Source organism: Geotrypetes seraphini, chromosome 12 (genome assembly GCF_902459505.1).
Source record: "Geotrypetes seraphini chromosome 12, aGeoSer1.1, whole genome shotgun sequence".
Lineage (NCBI taxonomy): Eukaryota > Metazoa > Chordata > Amphibia > Gymnophiona > Dermophiidae > Geotrypetes > Geotrypetes seraphini.
The window spans coordinates 44,919,858-44,942,399 of record NC_047095.1 but is presented as its reverse complement, the minus strand read 5'-3'; the positions used below and the strand labels follow the sequence as shown (position 1 = coordinate 44,942,399).

The 22,542-nt window shown below is 41.4% G+C and overlaps 1 protein-coding gene across 4 annotated transcripts in view; it reads right to left on the bottom strand.

The window, feature by feature from the left end:
• C12H1orf141 (chromosome 12 C1orf141 homolog) overlaps positions 1 to 22,542 on the bottom strand; it is a 63,031-nt gene that overhangs the window by 13,513 nt on the left and 26,976 nt on the right. For 2 of the 4 annotated variants that reach the window (XM_033917049.1, XM_033917047.1), the window contains 2 exons: positions 20,034 to 20,205; positions 12,809 to 12,935 (listed from right to left, as the gene is read on the bottom strand). In XM_033917049.1, the coding sequence (XP_033772940.1) occupies positions 12,809 to 12,935; positions 20,034 to 20,127 (221 nt within the window). In that variant the 5' untranslated portion in view covers positions 20,128 to 20,205. The remainder of the gene's footprint in view (positions 1 to 12,808; positions 12,936 to 20,033; positions 20,206 to 22,542) is intronic. The other 2 variants (XM_033917045.1, XM_033917046.1) reach the window with 1 other exon arrangement.

Below are 22,542 nucleotides of genomic sequence, written 5' to 3'. Positions count from 1 at the left end.
TAGACTGATCATCAACCCTGTCAGTTTCCCATCTTCGTTTCCTGCATATAGCCTGTCGGCTTCCAGTATGTTGCATATATCCTCTTTGTTAAATACAGATGCAAAAAATGTGTTTAGTTTGTTGGCGATGGTTTTGTCCTCCTTTAGCACTCCCTTTATTCCATGGTCATCCAACGGCTCCACCACTTCCTTCACGGGTCGTTTCTCCTTAATATATTGAAAAAACGAGAAGCAAGATGGCCGTGGTGCAGTGTGGACGCTTGCAACTCATTTTCCTACCGAAATTATTTTGTTCCTGTTTATTGGGGCTACCTTATCCTAATGCCTAAAAGAAGGGGAAGAGCGGCTGCCACAGCCCGGCAGCCGGAGCTCACCTCGCGAAGGCAGGAGACGATTAACAGCTTCTTTACATCTTCCCCTCAGGGCGAACCGGCTTTGCCGAGTCAGAGGTAAGTCTCGACGTTCGGGAGCGAGGTATCGCTTAGCCCTGCAGGACCAGTGCTTCCCCAGCAGCCATGAGAAAGGGAAACTACAGCGGCTCAGAAGGGACAGGAAGCAGCTTCCCATGCTGAGCTGGAAAGCTCACTAGCATCCCAGGACTCTCAGGCAGAGACTTCAACTATGGAGAAGGCAGAGTTGGGTCCAGCAGTTGGAGGACAGATTCCAGCAGTTCCCCTGTTGGTAAGGTCAGCGGAGTTTACTTTGGAATCTTATCTGTACGGCTTTAGACTCACTTTATAAATTGTGTGCAGGAACCCTACCTTTGGTTAATGCACAAGAAAAAAGAATTGATTCTCTTCAGGAAGGACTAAAGTCTCAGGGGAAAAGAGTGGACCGCTTGGACCAACGGGTTCAAGGGCTACAAAAGACTCAAACTACCTTAATGCAAGATAGACTATTGCTAATAAGGAAAGTTGAAAATATCGAAAATTACACTAAAATGTTGAATCTGAGAATACTTAACTTTCCTAAAGTTCTAGAGATTTATTTTATAAATTTCTTAAAGAATCGTTTAAATACCCAGAGATTGGTTTTCCACCCTTGCATAGAATATATTACCTTCCAGTAAGAAGGCTTTTCAACCTGAGGTCTCACCTGATCCATCGAGTCCAATGGACTTAACAAGAATATTGGAAACTTCAGAGGATAAAGTCATCTTACACTCTACACTTCTAGTAACTTTTAGCTTTCAACAGGACAAAGAGGCACTTCTTAGGCTGTTTTTTAGGCTTAAAGAAGTGACCTTTATGGACTCTAAGATCTCCATGTTCCCAGACGTTTCAAAGTTAACTCAGACCAGAAGGAAAGGGTTCCTACAATTGAGACAATCCGTACTCTCTTTGGGGGCTAAATTTCAGCTTAGATACCCTTGTAAATGTTTGATCCTTTTGGATGAACATTCATGTTTTTTATGACCCCTCTCAGTTTGTTTTTCCGAGAAGGAAAAGGAGTAATTCCTTCCAGTGCCTCCACTGTGACGTAGGTCCTTAAAATAATGTAGAAGATGTAACGCTACACTAATTTTCTTTATTTTCTTGTTAAATATCAGATCCCATGACAGATTGTGAATTGCATCTTCCATATTGTGGGCTTTAATTGAGAGATTGGTAATTTTATATTGAGTTTATTTGTTTTTGTTTAATGCCTGTTTAACTTGTATGTAAAGTCTCTCTTTTTCCATATATATATATATAGACTGGTTTATGTATATCTCTAAAAGAATAAATAAAGAATTTTTAAAAAATATCGAAAAAACGGCTTGAAGTTTTTTGCCTCCTTGGCTATTTTTTCCTCGTTGTCTCGTTTGGCCCCTCTTACCGCCTTATAGCACCTGCTTTGATGTTTGTGCTTTTTCCAGTTTTCATCCGTTTTTGACCTTTTCCATTCCTTAAACGAAGTCTTCTTGTCTCTGATCGCTTCCTTCACAGCTACAGTGAGCCACGCCGGTTTCTTGTTCTTTTTTTCTCTTGGATCCCTTGTTGATACGTGGTATATACAGATTTTGCGCTTAGGTGACTGTGTCCTTAAAAACGGGACCATGCTTGCTCTAGCGATTTTACAGTGCTAATCCTCTTCTTAATCTTCTTCCCCACCATGAGTCTCATTGCTTCAAAATTTCCTTTTCAGAAGTTCAGTGCCGTGGCCGTCGTTCTGGATCGATGTTTTGCCCCTGTGTCCAGGTTGAAACGGATCATATTGTGATCACTGCTTCCCAGCGTCCTTTCTACTTCTATGCCTTGCGCCGGTCCTCGTAGTCCATTTAGAATTAAGCCCAGAATTGCATTTCCTCTTGTATTTTGCTTGACGAGTTGTTCCAGGAAGCAATCGCCTACAGCATCCAGGAACTTGGCCCCTCCCCTTTTAAGGAGAAGCTCCGATGGATGATGGGGGTAGGTGGAGCTACCTCTTGCCGATACCCCTTACTCTCTCCTGCCTCTTCTTCCCCTCTCCTATTCTCTCCTGCGCTTTTCTCTCCTTCTGCTTCTCCTTTTCTGCTTGCCTGCCCAAGCCTGATTAACTCAGCTCTGTTGGCCACTCCCCTTTTAAGGAGGAACTCGGGTGGATGATGTCAGGGGTGGGCGGGCGGAGCTACCTCTCGCCGATGCCCCTTGCTCTCTCCTGCCTCTTCTTCCCCTCTCTTGTTCTCTCCTGCACTTTTCTCTCCTTCTGCTTCTCCTTTCCTGCTTGCCTGCCCGCTATACTGGCAGGAGTCACTGATCCATATGCTCTAGCACTGTCTCTGGCCTGCATCAGGGGAGCCACATAAAAAGACTAAGAAACATAAGCATATTTCTCCATCCAAATGCTGCTTCAGTATCAAATCACGTATCTTCACCTAAATGTCAATGCACTGATAACAGATCACTGTCCTTACAGTTGGTGTCACCTCTGAAGCGCACATCAATACCGGGGTTACCAGTGCTTCAACCTACAATTAGTGTGCCTATGATACTCGTGCAAGTACAGGTTATGGCACCATCTCTACAAGAACAGCATACCACATGGTTGCAGAAGGAGACAGCTGGGCTACTGCAGGGGTATTTGATGCCAATTCCTACTTCCATATTGCCAGCTTCAACTCAGCCTCAAGCATCAGCCTTCATCAGGACATTGAGCTCAGATATCTGAATGTCAAACACCTGCATAGGCATATATATCTACGTTGAGAGAACGGAGTTCATCTCATTCTCAATGTTCATTGAGACACTCATGTTGATGCTCTCCTCAATGTCCCTCTAGACATCGCAGTCCTTCTCCTTGACATCCAACTGAGGATAGAGAGCATGACGTCGAGGACTCTGAACTAACTCTGCACACTTGTAGTGACTATTCAGAGTTGTCAGCGGAGGAGAATTACAGTGATTTTTCAAACCCATATCCTCCTCTGTAAGGAATCGTCCCCGGAATGTCTTTCACTAAGTTTATAAGAGAAATGGGGCAGGCTCCACCAATTAAAATGGAGTCAGAATCTCAATCTCAGGCAAAGCTCATGAATGCATTTAACTATAAAAAAGCTACCTAAAGAATACTGTATATTAAAGTTCCTCTCCATAATCTTATGAAAGAGACTATTTTAAAACTGGGAAAATCCTCTGCAGGTTATCTGTGGCTCCATGCAAGTTAGATACTCTTTACTACAGTCTTCTGGATTTGATAGGACATAGTTAGTTACCACACCAGTCTTTAGTGGTAGAGTCCGTCCTGAAAAAAATCTAATACTTCCAGAACTTACGCCAGTACTCCTCCTGGAAGGTAGAACTCTTGATATATTTGGAAGGAGAGCATTTCAAGGAAATATATGGTACGTTCTATCTTTGATACATTTGGAAGGAGAGCATTTCAAGGAGATGTATGGTACGTTCTATCTTTGATGCATTTGACATCACCTCTCATACCTCTGTGGTCTCAATAGCAATGCGCAGACAAGCTTGGCTCAGAATCTCAGATCTAGATGTTAATGTTCAAGATGATTCTCTAACATATCTTGTTTAGGAGATGATTTATTTGGAGATCATATAGAAGAGGCCTCACAAAAAATCAAGAGATATATAGATTGCATAACTACTTTGTCTTCTTCAAAGTCTTGCCAGCCTCAACTGCCAAGAAGATATTCCAGCTTCTCTAGGTGATCTAATTCTACTTAAGACAGAAATATCAGTCTTTGCACCTACTTGCTCAGTGTCCCAGAGGCTCCCTAGACAACAGAGGCAGCAGAAAACCTCTGCATCATCTCAGTCAAAACAATAACAGTCCTTTTGACTTACTTCTAGAGAGCATAACTAGTATATCTCATCCTCTACCCCAAACTCTACCCATAGGAGGTTGACTTTTCCATTACCATCAGCGCTGGACTCTGATAACATCAGACCGTTGGGTTCCACAGGTCATCAAATAGGGATATGCCCTTTGGTTACAAAAGACACCTCTGAACCATCCTCCAAAGAGTCTCTTTTCAATTCCCAGCAGAAGACCCTCCTTCACCAAGAGCTCTAAGCCCTCCTCCAGCTTAATGCGATAGAACAAATTGCTCCATAGGAAAGGGGCAGATGGTTCTACTCCAATTCTGGACCTCCATGCTCTCAACAAATACTTAGTGAAGGAGAAGTTCTGCATGGTCTCTCTAAGGACTCTAATTGCCTCTGATAAAGAAGAACGACTGGCTCTGTTCTCTGGATCTCAAAGAAGCATACTCATATCGATCCTTTCTGCTCACAGAAAATATCTGTTTCCACATGGGTACACGTCATTTTCAATACAAGGTGCTTCCTTTTGGTCTGACATCAACACCCAGCGTTTTCACAAAGTATTTAGAAATAGTAGTAGCCACACTTCTCCTCTCCTACAGTTTTCAAGTATTTTCTTACCTGCATGACTGGTTGATCAAAGCCTCTACACCTCTTCAGGCTCACAAGCCCATGAATGCCACAATTTGCTTACTTGAACTTTTAGGGTTCACAGTCAATTAAGAGAAGTCTCATCTGGATTCCACTCAAAATCTGGAGTTCATTGGAGCCTTTCTGGACACAATCCAGACTTGTGCGTTCCTACCACAACAAAGACTAAACACTCTTATTGGTCTTTGCCAGAAGTTTCCTCTTCTTGCTACATATCAACACGCCAAATGCTCTGAGTCCTCAGCCACATGGCCTCTATATGTAACCCCTTTTGCCTATCTATATCTCAGGAATTCTCAATGGGCACTTTCCACTCAATGGTTTCAAGCCACTGGTCTCTTGTCTCAATGACTCAAAGTAACCTCACATCTAAAAAGGTCACTTCAGTAGTGGTTATCACCGATCAATCTCTCTAGAGTACCACTACATCAAAAAGTATTGACAATCAATGCCTCTATAGTTGGCTGGGGAGTCCATCTCTATGGCCTTCATATCCAAGGAGCCTAGAATCTTCAAGAGAAAGCTCTCCACATCAGCCTAGATCTTCGAGCAATCCACAACGCTCTTCTGCACATTCCAGGATCATCTCAATCAAGTAGCCTTGTACTACATAAACAAACAGGGTGGTACATGAGCTCACTTGGCTTTGCCAAGAAGAGATCCTAATATAGTCTTGGGTGATTTATCAAAATATTTTTCTACAAGCAGTCTATCTGGAAGGGAAACAGAATGTCTTGGTCAACAACTTGAGCACACTCCTGCACCTCACAAATGGTCAAACTCCAAAACCCTGCATCTGATCTTTGCAAACTAGGGGTTCCTGGAGATAGATTTCTTTGCATCCCTCCATAAGAACATAAGAATTTGCCTCCGCTGGGTCAGACCAGAGGTCCATCCAGCCCAGCGGTCCGCTCCCGCGGCGGCCCTCAGGCCTATCACCTGTGCAGTGGTCCCTGACTATTCTTATAACCTAGCTCAACTCCTATTTGTACCCCTCAATCCCTTTATCTTCTAGGAACCTATCTAAACCTTTTTTGAAGCCCTGTAACGTGCTCTGGCCTATCACGGCATCCAGAAGTGTGTTCCATGTGTCCACCACCCTCTGGGTAAAAAAGAACTTCCTAGCGTTTGTTCTAAACCTGTCCCCTTTTAATTTCTCCGAGTGCCCCCTTGTACTTGTGGGTTCCCCACATTGTGAAGAATCTGTCCCTGTCTACCTTTTCTATGCCCTTCAGGATTTTGAAGGTTTCTATCATGTCTCCTCTAAGTCTCCGCTTCTCCAGGGAGAATAGCCCCAGCTTTTTCAATCTATCAGCATATGAGAAGTTTTCCATACCCTTTATCAGTTTAGTCGCTCTTCTCTGGACTCCCTCAAGTACCGCCGTGTCTTTCTTGAGGTACGGCGACCAGTACTGGACACAGTACTCCAGATGTGGGTGCACCATTGCACGATACAGTGGCATGATGACTTCCTTTGACCTGGCCGTGATCCCCTTCTTAATGATACCCAACATTTGGTTTGCTTTCCTTGAGGCCGTCGCGCACTGTGCCGACGCCTTCATTGTTGTGTCTACCATCACCCCCAGGTCTCTTTCAAGGTTACATACCCCTAGCAGCGATCCCCCCATTTTGTAGCTGAACATCGGGTTCTTTTTCCCTACATGCATGACCTTGCATTTCTCTATGTTAAAGCTCATTTGCCACTTTTTTGCCCACTCTTCCAGCCTCGTTAGGTCCCTTTGCAGGTCTTCGCAGTCTTCCGTGGTTCTAACCCTGCTTCAGAGTTTGGTGTCGTCCGCAAATTTTATAACCTCACATTTTGTTCCCGCCTCCAGGTCATTAATAAATATGGAAGCGGGAACAACCACAAATGTCCACTTTTCTGTTCCAGACTTTATAATCCCAATCGTCTGAAGTCAGATGCCTTCATACTATACTGGTGGAACAATTCCTTTATGCTTTCCTGCCAATACTTCTAATCAGGAAGACTCTCCTCAAGCTTTGTCAGGCCCAAGCCACCATGATTCTCATAGCATCTCAGTGGCCACATCTACCTTGCTTCCCTTTCCTTCTGGAACTCAACAGCAGGAATCCCATCATGCTACTAATCTTTTCAACATTGCCGACATAGAACGAGGGTTCTCTTCTCCATTCCAATCTCCATTCGTTAGCACTCACAGCAAGGTATCGCTCTCATAAACATTAGATGCCTCTACATTTTCAGCATCAATTTTAAATATCATCAAAGTTTCCAGAAGACCATCCACACAACACTGCTATCACTTTAAGTAGTATTGCTTCTCAGTTTGGTGTAAATCATTTGCTAAATACCAAGTTTCCAAGTTTATTTATCACTTGATATACCACAATGGAAGAACATCTATGTGGTTTACATAAAAAAACTAATGGTTAAGATAATATAAGTAAAGATAGAACAATATCAATAGTAAAAGCAAGTAGAGATTTTAAGGGTTAAAAATTGAATCTGCATTTCTTTTTTCAGACTGGATTCCAATGGGCCTCCAAAAGCCTGCCCTTTAGCATCAGTGTTGAATATATCCTACAAGTCTCCAACTCTGGCTTTAAGACATCTTCAAGTTCTCCTCAGTGCTATTAGTGCTCTTCATGCATAAATAGACAAAAAAATCATTGTCTCTCCATCCTCTGGTGTCTATTTTTATTATTTATGTATTTATATACCACTTATAGCCTAAGTGGTTTACATTCAGGTACTCAAGCATTTTATCTATCTGTCCTGGTGTGTTCACACTCTATCTAATGGACCTTGGGCAATGGGGGATTAAGTGACTTGCTCAGGGTCACAAGGAGCAGTGTGGGATTTGAACCCACAACCTCAGGGTGCTAAGGCTGTAGCTCTAACTACTTACTGCACCACACACTCCACCATATAGATTAATGAAAGGGCCTAACAATATCAATCCATCCCTCAAGCCCCCTCCGGTGCTATGGGATCTTAATGTAGTACTTTCTCATCTGATGAAGCCTCCGTTTGAACCACTATTGACCTCATCTCTTAAGTATCTCACTTCTATTCTATTCTTATTTATTTATATTCCACACTATTCTCATAATAGATTCTAGGCGGATAGCAACAATTAAAAAATAATGTGTCCAACAAGTTATTAATTTAACAATCATTAAAAAATAAAAAGGTTTTAACAATTTTCTAAAAATATAAGAATACATTTTTCTTAGTGCAGTTGGTGATCGTTACAAAGCTTTGTTCCTATAAAATCAAAAAATTTGTTCACCAAAGATTTCAAACACCCATACGAGCTTATAGAGTAGCCAAGTCTTGGTGACTGTTTATACTGGGAAGTAATTATATATTGGGAAAGTTTTATATACTTCATTAAACATTCTGGTCCCATTCCCTGCAACAATTTATATATAAGTATAACCAATTTAAAATTCACTCTCTCCTCAATCTTCAGCCAATGTAATTGATTCAGAAGAGGAGTAACTCAATTTTTGCTATATTTCTATAGCAATCGCATCTCCATGCAGTTAGTGAACTTCAAGCACTAATATCAGATCCACCTTATACAAGTTTCTACCAGGACAGAGTTCTCCAACCTCATCCAAAGTTCATCTCAGAATTTCATCTAAATCAATCTATATTTCTTCCTGTCTTCTTTCCAGAATCTCATTCTCATGAAGCTGCACTTCATACATTGGACTGTAAATGTGCTCTGGCTCATTACCTGGATCGTACCAAGCCTCACAGATCTTCTACTCAACTGTTTGTCATTCAATCCTTGGAGCTCCTGTCACCAAGAGAATCATTTACACATGGTTCACAGACTGTAATCTCCTTTACTATGCTCGGACTGGGCTGATGCTTCCAGGGTGTCTCTGTTACACTCCTATTGAGGGCATTTGTAAAGCAGCTATCTGGACCTTATTCATACCTTTGCATCTCATTACTGTTTGGAGAAACTTACAAGATGATTGGTTCAACCAGACAATTCTCCAAAATCTTTTCTCCATTTAGAAGCCAACTTCTCTCCAATCCTGTTGGCTTCGCCAGGCTCATGGTTATTCTCAATAACCCTCTTTTCAAGGCCATGATTCTGGCAGCTAGGGAGTCCCACATGTGAGTATATACTGCCTGCTTGTCCTTGGATAAAGTCCTTGAAGTTACTTACCTGTAACAGGTGCTATCCGAGGACAGCAGGTAGATTATTCGCACAACCCTCCCACCTCCCCTAGTTGATTTCTTAGCTTTTTTACTGAATTGGTGGTCCCACGAGCCATCATCGGGCAGAAAGGTACTCGCATATGTGCGGTGTAGTTGGTCTTTAAGCTTTTAAAGAGACAATGCATTTGTCAACTGTTCATACTGGGGCTCCGTGGATGACATCACCCACATGTGAGAATATCTGCCTGCTATCCTCAAATAACACCTGCTACAGGACTAAGTAACTTCACGTTTTGGCTATGTTTCATTATTGTTGCAGGAGGCACACTAGTTGCTGCTGAATTTCAGTATTAAATTAAAAATCATTGTAATGTCGCTTATAGCATTTTATGTTACAGATTTGATGATTCCTAACTTTCCTGTATTGTGTATCTTGGTCAAATCCTGCTTACACTGAACCAGAAACAGAAATTATAAGGCTCTGGCTGTATTTCACTGTTATGAACTTTGGAACTAATGGAGAAGACTGCTGCATGTGCTTAGGGTTTTACACTAGAGTTCTAGGCCATGGGAGAATAATTCTGACCCAGTGCCATTGGATGACATCACCTACTTAAGTGCCTTATCAATCCTGAAATCAATGGAAAAACATGTTACCTGCCTTAATGAAATTTCCGAAGATGATGCACAAAATCAGAAAAGTGTCTATGTATTTTCAGATTGATTTAGTTGGTTACCGGTAATCATTTTTCTAAAATCAGTGTCATATAAAGCAAGAACTTAAAGCTGGAGAAAAGACTACTGACTGCACACATTTTAGTAGAGGGATAAAGAAGTAAAACATAGCTTTACAGTAAAAGAGGGCAATACTGGCATTTGAAATGTGCCAGTAGAGGAGGAGTTATCTGAGGAGACTTTGTGACCCGTGGCTAACAGCAGTGGCCTTTGCCTATCTTTTTTTTCCTGTTCTGTATCTGCCTGGAACTGGTGCCGAGATCGGACAGGCATCAGAGGAGACGGATTATGTCATCCGGGTTCGTCTCCTCTGCTTCAAAAAGATGCTGCGGTACGTGCAGCTGCATAGCATAGCCAAAGGGGCTCCCCTAGCCCCTAGGGAGCCCCTTGGAGCCGTGAGGACACGGGAAAGGACAAACTAACTAAAGAGCTTAGGGTAAGACTGTTGATTAATTTTTTAAATGGGTAAGAGGAAAGTTAAACCCATAAGCTCTACTCTGCAATGGCCAGTCCTATGGACCGACATTTAATATCATCTACCACTGTTCATTTAAGTGAAGAACATGCCTCATTATCAGGTGCATCACTAAGTCCCCTTGATAGGACTCCTTCACTTCCGCCATTATCCGGTGAATTAGGGTCCAATGTAGGCCCTATTTATGCTTCAGAGGGATTCCCAAAATCACCTACTGCCTCTAAACTGGACTATACACTCTTACCTAAGGTTTTAACCGTATTAGAGTGTAGTAGTAACGAGAAGGGACCCTCAGAAGATCCTAAGGATATTACTTTGAAAGACTTGTGGTTAATAAATATAAGAATGGAAGGTTTGTTAAAGTCAGCAGTTAAACAATCTACTATATTTTCACAAGAAGTTGTTCAAAAAACTCAAATGTTGATTCCAATTTAGGCTTACTAGATAAAAGGTTAACAATAGTTGAAACACAGGTCTCTACACTGCAGCAAGTCTCTGTGTCTGCAGTTAAAGATTCCTGTGTAATTCATTCTAAATTTGAATTAATGGCGAATCTCTCTCGTTCTAAAAATCTCTGCTTAGTTAATTTTTCAATGACACATTTGATATCTCCAGAAATATTAAGAAAATGTTTTAAAGAGATATTGGGTTTAACTAATGCGGAGACTTTTCCAATATTAAATTATTACATCCCACAGAAGAAGAAAATAAGATCTGATCAAGGGGTAGACCTTCTTGTACCAACAGATTTTGACTTGTAGAAAGAGAATTGAACCTAAAGGAGCAAAGATGGATTCATAGACTAAACACAGTAGTCCCCTATGGGTTAAATTTAGAAATTGAATGGACATCAATGTTTTAAATCGGGTCGTTGGTTCAATATAAAAATTTGTACAGAATTTTTTCGGCATCGGGGGGATCCAGCTCCTTAGAGGGCAGGGGGCGGGCCCTTCCGGGTTGATCCTATCACATTTAGGGGCGGTCCTGTAGTGGGAAGTGAATAAAATGGAGCCCTAGAGACGCGACCGGTATCTCACAACACTAATTGATATGAGGTGGACGGCTACGGTAGTGGTAAGCCAGGAAGTACTTTCATTTAGAGTTCCTTTTAGACTTGCAAGTAATGGCTTGAGAGGGACATTAATTTATACTATTTTATCTATTTTAGGGTAGACCCCTGATGAAACTCCAGTGAAACATGTCGGGTCTTACCGCATAGTCCGTATGAAAAGCAAGATTTCACCATTACTAAGTTAAGTGATAATAACACTATGTTAAGAAATGCATGAAGTTTAAATTTTTAGAGACTGGTGAGGATTTCACTGCTTGTATCTCCCCGTGCTGACACGGTGGGATGGAGGAGTGGTGTTTCTGAGATCTCATTAAAAGACAAAAAAGAAGTGTTTTCAAAATACTGTGAACATACAGTTTAACCAGTCATTGAACTTGAAAGAAGAATAGTAAAGTACCTTAGAAATAACTTCAGTTTAATTGATTTTATTTGAGGAGCATGTATTAACAACACCAAGGGCTCCTTTTACGAAGCCGTGTTAGCAGTTTAACGCGCGCTAAACGGCCGGCCACGCTAGATGCTAGCATTGAACTGGTGTTAGTTCTAGCCGCGTAGCACAGGTTTAGCGCGCACTAAAAAACTGTGTGCGCTAAAACCGCTAATGCGGCTTCGTAAAAGGAGCCCCAAGTATGTGGAGATTGGGATTTAATCCCGATTTTTATTTTCCTTTACTGTTTATGTAATAATTTGGTAACTCCTTCATTTATTGTGGGCTAGATAGTATTGTATCTTGTTTTATTTTGGGTTATATGTTTATTCTTTACTGTTCTTAAAGAATTATATGATATAAAAATTAAATTATAAAAAGAAATTTGCCAGTAGTGAATTCTTAAAATCAGCTTGAAGGGCATGATCTCCAGTTGAAAAAGTATAGAAGCAGATTGGAGATGGAAGAAGCTTACTAGAAGGCCTGTCCAAAAGGAAAATGAGAGACATCGATCATGGGTTGAAAGGGTTCACGGAGAGCATAAGAGAAAGTTAAAGAGAGATAAGACAGAAGAGAGCAATCTGGGGCAATAATATTTAAACAATGTACAAGATCTGGAAACATGGCTAAAGCAGAGAAAAGCTCAGTGCTGAGAGAACCGATGCACCAAATTGCAGACATTTGAATTGAAGATACACTTGATTTATATACCGCCTAGAACTAAGCTTTAAATAAATAAATAAAACTCACTCAGTCATACCTTGGCTTCTTCAGGCCTGAGATAAAGCAGAAAACAGCCTCAAATTTAACATTACACTATGAAGGTTCTAGGAATTTGGGCAGGTCCCACATACCAGCCTTTCAGTGGAGCTCTCCTCTTATATTTGTGCTTTCCAGGTCCTCCCCCTTCCCCATGTCCCTCTTGGAACTGGTCTAAACATAAAAATAACAGTTAGGGGTTTTCCCTATTCTTTTCTTTATTTAGAAATGTGAACGTGCAGCATCAGAAATGAAAGAACATTGGAGATTTTTCTTATGTTACCTTGAATTCTGGTTAGCTAGTTTTGAGTGCATGCATCTACCAACTTGGCTTTGTTTGACTCTTTGTGTTCGATTAGCAATCAGTTTGCCAACTTCACCATACATTTTACACAGATCTTCATCATCTCCTGGGGAGAAAAGAAACAGTACCTTGGATAACATTTTGAAAAACACTGCAAAATATGTTAATAGGCTAACATAATAGAAACTTTAAATCCAATAGCCAAGCAATCTAAATTAGAGAAAGTGAGGAGACAGAGCCCATCTTGGTATAATGAACCATAATTCAACATTTTAGTCTACACAGAAAGATTCCTCCAGGCTATGAGATTTCTATTTTAATGTTTTGACCTGACAGTTTTCCTCAGTGCCATCATATGTCCAGTTCAACTGAATCTAGGGCTGGGATCTGGTACCACTGGGAATTTTACATTTTCTTTCCCCCACTCCAGCCCCAGCACATCTGGGCTAATCATTATAGCGAGAGTCCTCTGATGGGCTTCATACACCAGAACTCTTCCCTGAACTCTGCAATTATGAACCCTGAATCTGGCCACTAGGTGTTGCCCTTAAACAATGACAATGGCTCTTATCCTCATAGGGCTGTGAAGATTGCCTTGGCAGCATCCCCAGTGCTAGAATTAGAGAAGTTGCTGGAATCTGAACCGGTGACTCTCCTTATAGCAGTGCATAACACCTTCTGAACCACAGAAGCTTTTAAACTAAGACACCAGTACCCACCTTTTTAAAATTACTTCTAATAAAAAGAGGATAATTCATTTCCTAACACATCATAAAATCATATAATATGAAGGTAATTTTATAACAGGGTGCTTGATTTAAGGAGATTAGGTGCTTGCATAAGTACTATTTTATGAAGACATATAGACACTCATGGGGCTCATTTTTGAAACAGAAAAAAAAAATCCCAAAAAACTGCACAAAGTGAAAGATGGATTTTTTCCCACAAAAATGTCCAAATTGCTATTTTCGTTTTAAAATATTTTTCTATGCAGTTTGTCTAAATCTCAAGAGAGCTTATTGAAGGTGTGTTTGAGAGGAACTAAGGCAGATTTATGATTTGGATTAGTTTTCTGTAATAACAGAACATTGTAAAAACATCAAGGGCAAAAAAAAAAAAGGATGTTTTTTAGCTAGACCTATTTCAATAACAACTAAGTGCCAAAAGGGTGTCCAAACTGAACAAATGACCACTGGGCCTCACGAGAACTGACAGCAGCCATTCAGAGAGCGACGCAGGATCAGGCAGGCAGCGAAAAGCTCACTCTTGCCTTCTGCGCCGCTCTGCTGTTGTTGGAAGACATTAGGAGGCAGCGGTCCAGCGAGGACAGAAAGCTCCTGCCGATACAGCACAATTTAAAAAAGGGACCGGGGGAGGGGGCCCTGCCCGCCTACCAGCCACTAGGCCTGTCTGCCTGCACTAAGCCTGCCTGCCCTGTGCCCTGTCCTAGCCTACCACTAGACCACCAAATGGGGGACAGGGTACACCATTTGGTTCAGAATTTTTTTTCTTGGTTTTTTCCTCTATAGCTAGGTACATCTTATGGTGAGGTGCGTCTTATAGAGCAAAAAGTATGGTATGTCAGAGTTCTCCAAACATTCGCTCCGCAGGTAATCTGATCCTTTTGCAGACGAGAAAAACTTGTTGAAATCAGATAACAAAATACCTATCTGAACTGTTGCATTCAGTAGTAAAGAATTCAGACTGCTTTCACTTTTCCCGCAGTCATTAGCTATCACAGCCAGAGTTGCCTCAAAATTTATCAGATAGTCCTTCCGATCTTACTAAAATGGAAAATGATGCCATACATACACTGAAACAAGATAGAAGTCTAGTGATCAGACAAACCGATGGTGGTGGTATTATCCTCCAAGATTGGGAGGACTATCTGGTAAATTTTGAGGTGGCTCTGGCTGTGATAGGTAATGACTGCGGGAAAATTTTAAAATGATTCAGGAAATTAAGAGAAGATCCATATGGACTGGCAGCTTGATGTTTCTGTCTTTTTGGAGATGAACTAGATCCATGTACCTTGGTCAGCACGGCCAATCTGGAGACACCAGTACCACAAACCCCAGATGGTTCACCACTCTGCAAGTGACCCAGCCTACCATGGGCTACAGGAGAAACACATAAAGCAGGTTTTTTTGTGGCCATGATTGTACGAATGTGTCCAACCCAGCACTTCTGGGTTTGAATCTTTGGCTGTAGAAGTGATCTACCTTCTTGTTCCAAGCTGATGCCATCAAAGACCATTGTTGGTTGACTCCAATGTTGAACAATGAGGTTGAATGCCCTTCTGGATAATGACCATTCTCCCGGGTCTAATGTCCACCGGCAGACATAGTCAGCCTGTCCATTCTTCCGTTACATGGGCTGCGGAGATAGCCTGCAGATGAGCTTCTGCCCACCAGAACAACTGGCCTCTAGTCACAGTTGTGTGCTTCTAGTGTCCCCTTGTCAGTTGACATAAGTCACCACAGAAGCACTGTCTGAGAAAAAACCCTTACTGCTTTGCCTTCCTGGAATTTCTCCATCTCCAAAGGACCAAAAATCACTATTCAGCTGTATACAGATAATACATTCAGGATCAAACCAAACTGAATATGAATAATTGCCACAGCCTTAATTAACTAATTTATATGTTAATTGCTACTGTGAATATAACATTCTATATCAATGTTCTATATTAAACTGGTGATCTATATATACAATTATTCCTCAAATGGAAGCATTACAGATGTTACAACAGAATTTAGAAATACACTCAAGGCCACATTTAGTTCCTACTGAATTCATTTTGGAACTGGCTGAAATTATCATGACTGAAAGCTTTTTTCTTTTTCAAGACAATATGTTCCGTCAAAAGTCTGGGGTAGCCATGGCTATTTATGATTGCCTTTGAAAACCAATGAGTCTACACATCTAGATACTTTTGTAAAATGTCAATATGGTACAGATACATACATAGACAATATCTTTTTTGTATGGGAGGACACAGAAGATGAGCTTAGGAACTTCTTTACATATATAAATGCATGTCATCAGAATGTTAGATTCACCCATACATACAACAAAATAACATTTCTTGATGTAACAGTGACTTGGCAAGAAGAAGGTTTTCTAACCAAGGTTTTCCGAAAAGAAACCGATAAGAATTCAGCGCTTCATTTCTCCAGTTTTCATCCCTTAAGTTTAAAAAAAAGTCTTCCCTACTCCCAGTTTCTCCGTCTGAGAAGAATATGCTCCTCTGTTACAGAATTTAAAGATCAATCTAAGATTATGAAGGAGAAATTTAAAAAGAGAGGGTATCCTAATAGAGTGGTCAACACAGCTTTTAAGAGAGCTCTATATAATAAGAGACCTTCTATTAATGCCAAAACATGACAATATTAATTGTGAGGGTGAAAAGCAAGAGAGGGTCACGTGTTTTAACATATGCTAAGAACAGCCCGACTGTGGTAAAAATCCTCAGAAAGCATTGGCAGATGTTAAATATTACAGGAAGATTCAAAGATCTTGATCTACATATCGCTTATCGTAGATCAAAAAATCTCAAAGAAATCCTTTGTCCAGTCATGCTTTCTGATGAAGGAATAAACAACATGGACATTGAATTAGGACATACAAGCTGTGGTTCTTGTCAGATGTGCAAGATCATGGAATGTATAAAAGTATTCATCAATCCAAAGGATAAGAAAGAATACAAGTTGAATCACTCTTCTAATTGTAATACTTCGGGAGTTACTTATATCCTTAGATGTCCATGTAATCTTATTTATGTAGGGCAAACCTCAAGAGCATTTAACATTAGATTAAATGAACATAAAGAGTAACATCACTAGGGGTAATATGATAGCACCAAAATTAGTGTGATTGTAAAACACATACAACACACGGGAATCTGAGGCTCAGCCCCTTTGATAGTAACTAAAAAGGATTTAAGTTCAGGAGCTATTCATAGTGGATTTAAACCTCTGGATAACTTGGACTAAGAAAACTGAAATGACATTTGAGAAGGGTATTTTTTAAAAGAAAAGTAATATGACAGCACCCCTTGCTAAACATTGTCATGAACACAAGCATGATTTTACCTCTCTTAAAGCGTTGGTCATTGATATAATACAGAAGGGGAGGAGGGGAGGGGATATTAAAAAACTTTGGCACAGAGAGAACAACAATGGATCTTTAAACTAAATTCAGTTCACCCTAATGGGCTTAATAAAAACCTTGAGTGGCAACATTTTTATTAGGTCTACTTTGAAATGTAAGTGTGGAGGCAGCGACCTGATATCGGATGCGATTTGACACCTTAGCCTTGCCACTTTAAATGCTAATGAGCCAACAGTACGTGCTTACGTTCTGTTCAGCATAAATAAAGAATGTGATGCCGTGCTTGCCTGTTTGCTCGGGGCCAACGCAGTTATGGAGAGTTGAATTAGATAAAGTTAAACAATGAGCATGCATAGTAGTACTTTTATAAATTTCACTTTTTTGAATTTTAATTTTCAGCTTTTGTTTCAGCGTTGCGTAAATCATTTCTCTGATGCAGCGGGTGAGAAACGTCTGTCCCGCGAAATTAAGGCCTTGTCAGATAACGGTCACAAGCAACAACGCTGGCTCTGTTTGGGCAACCTGAGCTAAGAATTTATAATAGTATACGAAATAGCAGCTGAATTGAATTGAACTGAATGCTACAAGTAGAACTGCACTGAAATGAACTGAATGCTACAAGTTTATAATACCACTAGCTTTATAGCCCGTTACATTAACGGGTGCTAGAATATATGTGTGTGTCTGTCTTTATTTCTTTCTCTCTCTGTCTCCTTAGCCACTTTCTGTATTTCTGTCTTTCTTTCTTTTGGCTGTCCACCACCACCCCTTGCGTGCTCCCCCTGTCCATTCTCCCTTCTTTTTACCTCCCCTGTGTCCACCACCACCCCTTCACTGCTCCCCTTATCCAGCAGCAGCCCTTCTCCCTTTGTTTTACCTCCCCCCGTCCATCAGCACCTCTTCCTGCTCCCCCTGTCCAGCAGTAAGCCTCCCTTTCTTTTCCCCCCCTGTCCATCAGCACCTCTTCCTGCTCCCCCTGTCCAGCAGTAGGCCTCCTTTCCTTTTTTCCCCCCCTGTCCATCAGCACCTCTTCCTGCTCCCCCTGTCCAGCAGTAGGCCTCCCTTCCTTTTTTCCCCCCCCCTGTCCATCAGCACCTCTCTTCCTGCTCCCCCTGTCCAGCAGTAGGCCTCCCTTCCTTTTTTCCCTCTCCTGTCCATCAGCACCTCTTCCTGCTCCCCCTGTCCAGCAGTAGGCCTCCCTTCCTTTTTCCCCCCCTGTCCATCAGCACCTTTTCCAGCTCCCTCTGTCCAGCAGTAGGCCTCCCTTCATTTCCCCCCCTCCACCTGTCCATCAGCACCTCTTCCTGCTCCCCCTGTCCACGGGAGTTAGTACAGGCCCAGTCTCTGCCGTTTGTTCTTTACTCGGATAGAGAGTCCTTGCCGCCACCCCCCCTTCACTTCCCGCGGGCCCGACTACGAACCTGGTGATTCCAGCAGCATGTGCAGCAGTCTTCACATGCTGCTTCGGGTCCTTCTACTGCCCTGATTTACTCTGGCACTTCCCTGATGACATCATCAGAGACGCGGCAGAGCAAATCAGGGCAGTAGAAGGGCCCTAAGCAGTGTGTGAAGACTGCTGTACACGCTGCTTGAATTGCCAGGTTCGTAGTCAGGTCCGCAGGAAGGGAAGGGAAGGAGGGGGACGGCAAAGGACTCGGACTCCTCTGGTCTGTCGCGGAGGGCGGCCCTGCTCCATTTATCGGTTCGTCCCGGAGAGGGAGTGGGGCAGGAGGCGCTCTTTGTGCCCCAGTCCCGGCTTGTGGAGGCGATTGTCGGCTGGCTGGGAGCGGGCTTGTGGAGGCGACCGTCAGCTGGTGACATAGTATGCGCATGCGCACTCTCGCCAGCACAGCGCGACAGATCAGATCTCAGGGAACACGCGGCGAGAGTGCGCATGCACGGCTAGCATTTTATTATTATAGATACAAAGTAGTAGCTGAATTGAACTGAACGCTACAAGCAGAGCTGCACTGAAATGAACTGAATGCTACAAGTTTATAATAGCATACGAAATAGCAGCTGAATTGAATTGAACTGAATGCTACAAGCAGAGCTGTACTGAAATGAATTGAATGTTATAAGTTGAAAAGAATGGAGCTTTTAAACTTTATTTATTGAATACTACAAGTTAAACTGAAATGAATCATGAATTGGACTGTATAAATTTCATAGCATTGAAGTTTTTCTGCACTATGCACTTTAAATAGTTGAAGTCCGTTTAACAGATGCTGAAATTATTGTAACTAAGGACAGATGAAGAAAAGACGTTTAATCAATGAAATTAAATCAAATGAAATATAAGAGAAAGACATCTTTGAACAAGAATAATGAGATTAGATGAATTGAGAATTACAAGGACTGGTTGGTTTTGAGTTTCGAAAATGGCATGCTGATTTTTCTGCAATATATGTGTACTCCACACAATAAGTAAAAGCTTTCATACACTGATAGTATTACTTAGTGAAGTATTTAAATAGTTATTTTTAAAATTAAAGTAATTTTTATAAAGTAATTAATAAATTAATGAAGTTCATAAGCATTCACATAATAAGATGGAGGTAGTTTTGAAAACGTTAGTTTATTAAAGATTAATTCAGCTGGTAGGGAGGTGGGAAACAAGCCGGTGATGTTATAAGGAGGCAGGAGAATAAGTTACTTCTTTTTCTCTTGAAGAAGTCCCAGTATGGGAAAATGCACTCCTAAGTTTGAGGCTTGTTCCCTAATAATTTAAATTAAGTATTCCCTATAAAATGATAATTTAATGATTTAACTTAAATTAGTGTATAAAGAAATTCAGAATTGTGTGTTCATTTTTGATTTTTTTGCTAATGGTCTTCACTATATTATTTTGCTAATAGATTACTATTAATATTGTGGTTGTTTGCTAGATGAAAATTCATCATAAAATAACTGTGCAACTTTTATACTGAGCTTACACTTCAGATGGCAAGCATTTTTCCTCATACTTTAGATGCTTCAGATAATGTAACACCTGTGTAATTTCTGAGTCTTTAAAATGTGTTTGACTGCTCATCTTCCTATATCATAAGATGCACATTTTAAGTATAGCTCATATTTCAGTGATTCATACCAGTTAAAATCGTGCATTTTGGTGGACAATTAGCAGCTGTCAGTGAGAACCAGCGGCTAGACTCTGTGTGTTCAAAAGCAGATCCTATGGGCATTTTCCACTCCTTCCGGCATAAAATGTCCAACTTCGGGAGACCTTCAACCTATACAATAAAAAAATAGGAACACAAGCCCTGTGGAAAAGAGAGCTGCAGTTTGGATTTTGGCATTGCTTTTCTTCAGCTATTTTTATTTTACTAAAGTACCAACATAGGTATAAAGTAACAGACAGCAGTCAAATGACCCTCTATTTGTCTTTCTCTAATAGTGCACAAATATTTTATTACAAATTTACTGGTCCAAAGAAAGTATAAGTGTGTATTTACTTCATGGGTGTACATATTGTATGTGATATTTTCCTGAGATGCAGTACAGTACTAGAGGATACTATTTCTGAAAACAATTCATTAGATATACCATGGACAGTGTTTAATACTTTTATAACAACAGAATTAAGATCTCTGGTGAATAGGCTATCTGAAACGAAATGCCAACTGGATCTATGTTCATCCCACCTATACCGAGAAGTGCTGGAAGAAATACTCAATTGGTTAGTCGAGATGATTAATTCTACTCTAGGGTAAGGATAGTTCTCAGAGGAATTTGGGGAAATTCTAGAACAGTTGCAAGCTTACAATTCATGATGAAGTTGATAGAGTTTGTAGTCATCACCCAACTAAAAGATTAAAGATTATATTTGAAAACGGAGTTTACCATTACCCTCCGAACATGGGTTCAAAAATAAAAACACAGTACAGAAACATGCTCGATTGATCTGACATAAAGAATTAGATCAGTATTAGGCACAGGTAAACAAATGTTACTACTATAGCTCAATGTCTCAGCATCGTTTGACATAGTCAACCACACAGACTAGCTGAAAAAGGAATCTCAGGAATGGTATTACAGGAATGGTTCCAAGGCTTCCTGATGAAAAGATGCTACAAAGCATTAAAAGACGGAGCCTTCTCAGACTACTGGTTTCCACAGCCATAGAGAAGGAGGACCCAGGCCCATAAGACACTCTAATCACTACATTTGTGGTAGAAAGCAGGCTAGTAAAACCCATCAAAATCCTTCTATACTGCCAAATAAGTGTCACCTGGAGCCATAAGGGGTGGTAGACAGGTAGGTATAGTAGATTTGGGGGGTTTTGAAGGACTCACCATACATTAGAAGGGGGTTATGGTGAGATGTCTATCTGGCACCCTTTATGTGAAGTTCACAGCAGTGCCCTCCGAGGTGCCCCATTGCTCTATTGGGATGTCTATGTGGCCAGTCTATACAATGCTGGCCCCTCCCACATCCAAATGATCTAGATTTGGACAATTTCAACCTGGATATTTCTGTGGCCTCACAATTTCCACCATAAAATGTAGTGGTTAGAGTGTCTTATGGGCCTGGGTCCTCCTCTCTATGGCTCATTAGCCCACTCACCAGGCTAATTAAGATACCTATGTGATGTTCTACTTACCTTTCCCGTACCATATGCTGCTGTGCTACAGAAAGATATGTACTGTTTTATTCATATTTTCTTCTCTCTTTTCCTTTCTATTTATCTCTGCCATATAAGTAAATATTTTTCTTAAGTACTATAGTTAGATTGGAGCTGGGACAGAGAGGGAAGTTCAAGGTACCTAATTTAATTGTTTGTAAACTGCTTCGAAGTCTCCATTGCAATTTAGTGGTATACAGTATAAACTCTGTATTAAAATTAAATTAAAATTTGGCCCGCAGGGTAATATTTGGCCCACAATTTGGCCCTCTATTCCTTCCTTACCTCCATTCTGGCTTCCCGGTCTCACCTTCAAATCAGCCTGCAGAGGAGCGCCAGTCGGCTGTAGCGAACTTAGTAGGCTGCTGTTAACCTCCGCAGCATGTTCCCTCTGCCGCGGTCCTATATGTCAGAGGAGGGGCGGGCCTGTGGCAGAGAAAATGTGCTGCAGAGGCCGAAGGCAGCCAGCTAGGTTCGCTACAGCTGACCGGTGATCCTATGCAGGCTGCTTTGAAGGTGAGGCTGGGAAGCCGGAGGACGCTAAAAAGAAGGTGGCTCTGGTGTAAAGAAGGGGGAAAACATTCAGGCCTTCTGGGGTGGGGGGAGGCGGCGGGCCCTTGTGTAGAAGTACACAGAGGGAAGGGGAAGAAATAATGAGTTTAAAAACAGAGGAGGAGAGAGATGGTGGACAATGGGATGGAGGGAGGGAAGGAACAGAAAGGGAGAGAAGTTGGACACAAGGGATGGTGTGGAGGGGGGATAGAGATACTGGAAGAGAAAGGGAGAGATGGTGGATCTGGGGATGGTGGAGTCCATCGCTGCAGCTGTGGGGTAGGAGATGAAAAAAAGGAAAGATGCCAGACCTTCGTGGGAGGGAAGGGAAACGGAAGGGGAAGACAGAGATGGAATATGGATGGTTAGTATGGAGAAAGAAGAAAACTACAAATGGGCAGGAGACCTTGGCAAGCGAGTTATC